The sequence below is a fragment of the Silene latifolia genome, chromosome 2 (assembly GCF_048544455.1).
Source record: "Silene latifolia isolate original U9 population chromosome 2, ASM4854445v1, whole genome shotgun sequence".
Lineage (NCBI taxonomy): Eukaryota > Viridiplantae > Streptophyta > Magnoliopsida > Caryophyllales > Caryophyllaceae > Silene > Silene latifolia.
The window spans coordinates 21,677,184-21,686,050 of NC_133527.1; the positions used below are offsets into that span (position 1 = coordinate 21,677,184).

At 37.3% G+C, this 8,867-nt stretch overlaps 1 protein-coding gene across 1 annotated transcript; it reads left to right on the forward strand.

Annotated features, from left to right (window-relative positions):
* Nucleotides 1–3,778: 3,778 nt before the first annotated feature.
* LOC141642433 (protein KINESIN LIGHT CHAIN-RELATED 1-like) lies at nt 3,779–7,717 on the forward strand. The gene is made up of 2 exons (XM_074451242.1): nt 3,779–5,619; nt 7,330–7,717. Exons 1-2 carry the CDS (start codon nt 3,902–3,904, stop codon nt 7,562–7,564), a joined length of 1,953 nt encoding a protein of 650 aa, XP_074307343.1. The 5' UTR covers nt 3,779–3,901; the 3' UTR covers nt 7,565–7,717.
* Nucleotides 7,718–8,867: the final 1,150 nt, after the last annotated feature.

Sequence of the window (8,867 nt, forward strand, 5' to 3'; positions counted from 1 at the left end):
CTTCTAATTTTTCAAAAAGATCGATAAAAAGCGAATTGCTTAGCCAGGATTAAACTTCTACTTTGTTGCTACAAATCAGCTGAAGGAATCCCAATTTAGACTTTTGTGGTCAACTTAAATACAGTAATGTTTTGCATACATGTAGCTGGGCTTTTGTGCACTGTTCCGTCTCCTTGTCGTTTTACACTTTTACCTTTAACTTTAACTTTATATTTTGTGGTTTTGAGGTCGTCCAATGAAGCCTAGAAATCAAAGAACTGATTGATAATGGATTTAAATGTTAAAAGTTAAAACAGCGTTTGTTCAGGGTTTAAGAGAACGGATTCCATGCTTGGTTTTAGAAAAGAAAATAGGCTTAAATAGTCATTTTTTGTCCGGATTGGGTTTCGGTTGCTATTGGACTCAAATGCCATCTCTCTTAGTTCGGGGATAGGGAGGGCATTTAGCTGAAAGTTATGTAGTATTTCATTCTGCTATGAACTCAACTCAGCGGAGCATGTATCATTCTAGTTTTATAATTTATGTTTGAAGTTTCTCACACATTAATACCGCCATTTTTGTGTTTAAGTTTAGAGATTGCACTTTGAATTGAACCGGGCTTGTGAATGCAATTTTTGTATATAATTTGTAGATAAAAACAAATCATGGAGAAGTTTGTATCTAGCTCATTTCCCCGGTAAAAGACTAGGGAAGGTGGTTGTTACCACCTCCAAATATGTTCCAGTCATTGATATTGGCACTTGGCAGGGCTGACTCGCTGAGGGACTTGAATACTTGATTGTCCGGTATCATTCAGCAAGTTATGCAAGTTAGTCAAGAGTTTGGAAATGTTCCATACATCCAATATCGTTGGCTCGTTGCTTTATTTCGTAGTATCAACAACAAAAAAGACAGACCAGGCAAAACGGGTACGGGTCGGGTTAGTTTGGGTCGGGTTATTTCGGATCTGACACACATTTTGGGCCAGGTCAAGCCACTTACGGGTTTTGGGTCATTTTGGGTTGGGTTGCTTTTGAGTTAATGGCTAAGTACTCAAGTTAGTACGGAGTATTATTTTGATTAAGAAAACGTATTATTTTGCAAATTTACTACTCCCTCCTATCCACTCTTTTCTTCCCTATTTCCTAAAACGGATTATTCAGGTTTTCTTCCCCTTTTCTTTTTGAGAAAGTTTTTATTAATATTATACTCTTACCTCTTTCCACTCATCAAACCCCACTATATACTTTATTAATATTTAATTCTAATTATTCATACCTCTCTCCAATAACTAAACCCCACTCATCTCATTTATTAATATTTAATCATAATTATTCATACCTCTCTCCAATTACCAAACCCCACTCATATCTTTATCAATATTATACTCCCCACCCTTAATCTCCGTGCCCACTTCAAAGGGGAAAAAAAGGGTGGATAGGAGGGAGTATTTTTTAGGGACCGTTGTAGCCAATGAAATTTTATTTTGATATATATAATAACAATAATAATAATATGACTTTGTACTAGTTGCTTCGGGTCATTTTGGCTAACTTCAAGTCATTTGGGATCAAGTCAATTATAAGTCGGGGCTTTTTAGGTTGGGTCACCTCGGGTCAAGTTTGGGTCATACAATGTTCGGGTTGGGTCAATTCGGATTTCGGGTCGTGTTCGGGTTATTTTCAGGTCTCGGGTCAGCCTTTTCAGATCGGGTTATTCGAGTCTGGCCCATTTTGCCAGGTCTAGTCACATGTTGATACTTGTGCAAATGTTGTGTTCATCCAAGCTTTATTTCAGGTAAAATATACTCCCTCATATTCATAATAACTCTCTCTCTTTTTTAATAAAGTTTTATATTTATTTTAATCAACCCACTCTACAACAATACCCCACAATGCCATACTTTATCTTATTTTAATCAAGCACCCACAACAATACTTATTTTAATCACCTAATCCCACAATTATGAGAGATTCTTGGGTCCTCCTGGAGGACCATACTCCTTCACCGAAATTGAGTCCACCAAACAGAATATTATAAAGGGAATAAGTGGAGTACGATCCTCCCGGAGGACGCAATAATTTTTCCACAATAATACTCTACAATACATTCCTTCTCTCCAATTATCTCACCTTACCACAATACTTAAACTTATTTATTTAATTCAAATAACCTTAATTCCCGTGTCATCCTTTAATAGAGAGTTATTCCGAATACGAGGAAGTAGTTGCTTTCTTTCAAGGACGTGCCTTATTGCAGACCGTCTTGCTGAAGACGGGTCGGAGTAAGTGACGGGTAATGCCACTCACAAAACGAATAGGGGGGACAAGCTGGGGGCACCCCCATGTGCTTCCCTCTCTCCTCTATTTGGGTCATTTGTAAGAGGAAATGGTATCCGTCACTCCAAAGTGACGGATATATGCCGTCTTTAATGAGATTTTGTGGCCTTATTTTAGCCTAAAAAAAATATTTTAGCTTTTGTAGGCCAAAATATCTTCATCCAAGCTCAAATAATGCTGTGTTCCAGCATTACTAGCTTACAAAGTTTGTAACATGTTCACACAATTATACTCGAGTTTTTTTTTTTACAACGATAAATTGTTTTTAAAATGAAAATCAGTTATAATACAAACATGGAAAATTGGAAATACTAGTCCCCTAAAGTACTCCCTCCATACCAGACCAATGGTAACATTGACCGTTTTGCCATTATTCATGGTCGTAGGGAAATTTCGGTATTATTCTTAATCTATAAGACAAAATATAGTCATGTGAGATCTTGTTTGATTTATCATCATGAATGCTATAAGAATATCAAATTTTTATAATTTTTAATAATGTGTAACAAAAGATATTTACGTTGCAAAACGTGTCTCGACAAGTGTGAAAAAGTCAATGTTACCATTGGTATGGTATGGAGGGAGTACTAGATAGCCATCTAACCGAGCTAATATTACAAGTGTACTTAACCGAATCAGAAAGACGATATTTCTTGACCGGAGGATGATAATGTTCTTCGAACTGGATCCAGTGAGCCTCCTTCCTTTTTGACCTTGTAACTGTAAGCGCCACAACATTCTTCGTGTACCTGTATAGAAAAGTTGAACGGTCGACATAAACCAAATATCGTTTCCTTAAGTTAACACTACCTCGAGCAAAACTAAGTTTTGTAAGTGACTAATAAACACACACTGACGATACCGAGTTTTGTGACCGACATAATAAAGTAATAAATGCACACAGACGACAAAACTTAGTTTTGTGAACGACATAATAGACACACATTAAATTAAAGGTTAGGGGTTGAGGGTTCGAATTTGATTGACATAGTGCACTATTTTTTTTTTTAAAAAAAAATCATTTATACCCCTTAACTTGTGAATTTTCTCACTTATACAATTGTACTCCTTTAAAAAAAAAATGACTGGCCAAACCCTTGAATATTAAAAGAAAATTTCAAATTTTCTCACTTATACAATTGTACTCCTTTAAAGAAAAAATTGACTGGCCAAACCCTTGGATATGAAAAGAAAATTTCAGATCAAACATCTCGTAAATACAATCAATTTCACAAAAAAACCACCTCTTTCAAAACCGGTAAGTTTGTAACCGAGAATTTTTACTACTCAAAGTTCATTCCGTAAAAAAAAGTTTGATGGACTAGAATTCCTAAATACGAGTTTCATGTTTTTTTTTTCACACCGAAAATCTTGTAAATGATCAATAATATGAAATAAAAAAAATACTATCAAAGGTGAAAAAATTAAATAATTGAGGGTTTTCAGAGGATTGAGATTCAGATGAGGTTATAAATGAGAAAATTCAAAAATAAAAAGTAAAAAAAAAAATATTAAGGGTTTAGGCAACTGGCAAAGGTATAGACGAGAGAGTAAGAACATTTGCATCTGGTTCGGAAAAAGAAATGAAGAGAGCGACGACCAAATTGATTACGTTCTCCAAAATCACAACTTCATCATCATCATCATTGATTTTTCGAAATTCTTCAAATGAAATCACAACTTGTTCATCTTCATTGATTTCCAATCACTCATCATCAAACAATTCAAATCAATGCACCAATCCTCTACCCCTAAAACCCTGCTCAAATCAGGGTTTATTGTACAAACCCTACAAAACCCCCCAATTCCAGAAAAACCCATTTCAGAATTACTGCACCTTTGCTCAAAATCCCTCAAATTTGCCCCCTAGGCGGAATAAAAACAAGGAAAAGTCAAAAATTGAGCATCTTTTTGAGGCGGCAAAGTCGGGTGAGGAAATGATTGAAGCTTTTAAGGAGGCGGAGGCAAGCTTGGATGAAGATGATGTTGGTTTAGCTTGCTTGAAAATTGCCCTTGAACTTGAACAAGAAGGTGAGGATCCTGAAAAGGTTCTATCTTTTGCTAATAGAGCTTTAGCTGTTTTCGACGTAAATAATGATTCTTCTTCTTTGTTGCCTATTGCTATGACTTTACAACTTCTGGGTTCTGTTAATTATGATTTAAACAAGTTTAATGATGCTTTAGGGTGCCTTAATAGAGCTAATAAGATATTGGTTAGGTTAGAAAATGAAGGTAATTATAGTGATAATGAGCTTAAGCCTACTCTTCATGATATTCAACTTGAATTAGCTAATATTAAGACTGCTATGGGTAGAAGGGAGGAGGGTTTGGAGAATATAAAGAAATCTTTGGAGATTAAGGAGCTTTTAGTGGGGGAAGATAGTAAGGAGGTTGGTATTGCTAATCGTGAATTGGCCGAGGAGTATGTGTCGATTTTCAACTTTAATGAAGGGTTGGTGTATGCTTTGAAGGCATTGGAGATACATTTGGGGGTGTTGGGGACGAATTCAGTTGAGGTTGGTCGTGATAGAAGGCTTCTTGGAGTTATTTATACGGGGTTGGAGGAGTATGAGAAGGCGTTGGAGCATAATGAATTGGCTAAAGATGTTTTCAAGAAGTGGGGTGGGAAATCTGATTTGTTCCGTGCTGAAATCGATGTTGCTGATATGCATATCGCTATGGGAAAGTTCGAGGTTGCGGTGAACACTTTAAAGGGTGTTGTTGAATCAACGAAGAGGGATAGTGGGGATCGAGTTCTTGTTTTGATTACTATGGGAAAAGCATTGGTTCATCAAGAAAAGTTTAAGGATGCAAAGAGCTGTTTGGAGATGGCTTCTAGTGTGCTTGAGAAAAAGGAGAAATTTAAATCGTTGGATATTTCCGAAGCTTATATGGAGATTTCAATGCTATATGAGACTATGAAGGAGTTTGAAGCCGCGATTTCGTTATTAAAAAGAGCACTGGCTTTGCTTGAGAAACAACCCCAAGGACAACATTCTAAAGGGGGTGTCTCGTCTAGGATAGGGTGGTTACTATTGTTAGCGGGTAAGGTGACAGAAGCTGTACCGTACTTGGAAAGTGCAGCCGAAACTTTGAAAGAGTGCTTCGGGTCAAAGCATTTTGAAGTTGGGTACATTTATAATAACTTGGGAGCGGCTTATTTGGAACTGGAGAGACCACAATCGGCGGCACAAATGTTTGCGGTGGCTAAGGATATCATGGATGTGTCTTTTGGCCCTCATGACCCCGATTCCATTGAGGCTTGCCAAAACCTCTCAAAAGCTTATGCTGCCATGAAAAGGTACGATCTTGTTTGTTGTCCAGTCAATCCTTGATATGTCGACTATTTACGAGTTTTTATGGTGTTTTTTTTACGATGCTGTATACCTCTAACTTTTGTGTGTTTTGCTATCCTCTTGTTATTTTTTGGAAAAGAAAACACTGTATAAGACACTGAATGACAATATTGGTGCAATTTCGTGCTAGTTGTAACTAATTGGTGTTTAGGATATATGCGCCTGAGTACATATAAGCTTTGCTTCGTTAATTTGTAATTAGGTCATTCGGAGTCAGGTAGACACTTTTTTTTTTTGTGTTAGACTGTATGATTGATTAGTCTTTGTTTTAAAATTTTGTGATTGCATTACGTGATGTCTCTACAATCATGTTGTTTGATCGCATCTTGTAATGATAACTGTGTTGTGGATGTCCGATTGGATCTTTTTGGTATGCTCTAAGACAAGGAATATGTAAAAGTAATTAGAAGCAACAATGTAGAAGTGTTGTTCACAAGATCGTGAATTTGTGATAGTTTTGACTGGAGACACACACAGTCCCAAAACAATTAAACAACCCTGGCTCTGTAGAAACAGTATCGAAACTAAATGAGGGTACATCTTCAATGAATCTACCAGCAATAGACCAGACCAACCTACAAAAACGAAACGGTCTCTACGTAACCAGTCATCCATAATATCAAACAAATCTTTTTCATCTTTGGTAAATTTACCAACGGCTATAGTCATAGTGATCCTCCTATTCAACTACTTCAACCATTTCCGAGCACCTTATAGCATTAGCATTTTCTGGAGTTCGAGAATTATTTTATTTCTTTTTTGTATTTTTTGATTTCTCGTCCACGGACCTTAGTTTAGCGATAGGGTTTCGAAAAATAAATCCTATTGAGGCGAGAGAGTAAGGTATTCAGCTATTCTACTCCATATTTTTCAGCGACGAAGCCCTTTTGACTTTTTTCTCCTCACTAATAAACCGATGTTTATTTTTGAACCAAATAGTGTTACACGAAAATCAAGGAAAATCACGATCCTCATAGATGCAAAAATACATCTAAAAAATGGTGTTACCAAGCTTCAAGATCCACACCTTTTCTTTGTCCTTACCTAGTTACACGCTCAGGAGTCCAGAGTTTCACTGTATTAAATACAAACTTTATCACAAAGCAGGTGGCCAAGCGTCGTTTAGTGCTTAATCATGGAAGTTATTATGAGAAGACAAGTTTAAACCTGCAAGCCTGTTGCAATTTACAAGGAAACAAATTATGTAAAATAACACGCGGACCTTCCTTCTCGTGTTGACCCCTACAGTTTGTTAGAGCCATTTTTCTTGTGTTGAAAATAACGCCGTTTAGTTCTTAATGGGCTCAGATATCTGAAAACAGACTTTTCTTGTGTTAGCGAGCGAACAATTTACGACTTTACGTAACAAATTTAGCTTTGTGGCTACTTATGTTGAGATAGTAGCTATTATCTTACAAACACTGTGAAATCTTTTCAGGACTTCAGTGAGCCTTCTCCTACATCTGTATGTTGAACACAAATTCTTGTTTAAGTCCGTTGTAAATTTAAAACGGATCGAATAGATACTATTTGACAATACCAGTTTGTCCCTACTATCGTCATGTGGTAATATTTGGACCCATTTGTGATAAAACGGATATACCGGTCTTAAGTTCTTAAGTGAGATTAAGGACTAACTGTTTGTTCGATGACAGTTATCCCCTCGCAATAGAGTTCCAGCAAAAGGTAGTAGATGCATTGGAAGGTCATGGACGAAGCGCAGAAGACGCGGTAAAGGAAGCACATCGACTTTTGGAGCAACTGAAGGTGACAGCGCGTGGCGCATCTTCAAAAGACTACCCAACGAAGGCCCTGCCATTGTCTCACTCTACTGATGCTACCAGACGCTTGCAGCCTCCTCAAGCCAGCAGTGCCAGTCAATCTGGTTGAATTAAAAGAGAGTTTCTCATGCATCAGCAATCTAGTTAAGTTTTTTCTAATGTGTTTTCTTTATCTTAACTTTTTTGGCAATCTGTTATTTATTTTTGGATTTGGCTGTCCACAAATAGAATTCATCCTTCAATATATTTTGATTTTTGGCTATACACATTTGCTTGCTAATGTGTACTAACTATGTACCACGACTCTATGAGACTGAAAACCCAACCAATTTGCTATTGCCCCCATAATGTTAGACCGAGTGAACACTTCAAGAACGAGTGATCACGACTCTCGTTCTCATTATGACAAAGCACTTTTAAGCTCCACTGGCTCAATTTATCCCTTGTTAGCAGCCTCTTTCGAATACTAAACCAAGCAATGAAGCAGTGCTTGGGTATATTAGATCTATTCCAAACCCGTCGTTACTCTGACACGACACGACACTTCTCTTTAGACCAAAAAGTTCAAAATTTCGCACAAAATAGCCGTATCCGACACTCCAACATGTGTTGGACACGACACCTTGTCGAAGAGTCAGAGCAACACAGTCCAAACCCATTGAGCCCATTGGACATTCAAGCTGTGATCCTATTTTAACCAAGCATAGATGTATTTAACAACAAAAACCTATTGCCACCAATAGTTTTACCCACCCAAGCCCCAAAGAAAGGAGTGACACACCGCCTGGATAGCATTTATAATACTATCAGGAAGCTAAAAGATCGAGGACCGGTAAGCATGAGTGTTAATAAGAACAGAATTAACAAGTTACACTCTACCAGAATAAGAGAGATGCTTGAATCCCGACGATCTAATTCTCATAGAAATCCTCCCCACCAAAATAGTACATTCATATACTTATTCAACTTACGAGCAGATATTGGGATGCCAAGGTATTTGAAATTGTGAAAGTTGAAAGGGAAAGTACCTAGTCGAAATCCAGAGATATGCTGCATCGCCTACAGTTTGTTGGAGTAATCTCCTCTGGGGATACTAACAGCTGTACGCCTGTACGAGCAGTCTCACTCGGGATAGTTAAGTTAAATTAATGAGTAGACACCTGCACTATATTAGAGGACGAGTGGCATTAACCAATCTTACTGGACTTGGCTATCTTAAAACGGACTTTTCCTGTGTTGGCGAGCAAACAAAATTCACAGAACAAATTTTGTTTTTTTGACTACTTATGTTAGATAGTTGCTCTAGTCTAACAAAAACCATTAAATCTGGTCAGGGAGCCTTCTCCTACATCTGTATTACTGGCAAAAAGTTTGTCCCTACCAATGTTACTCAGACTCGGTTTGAAGGGTCC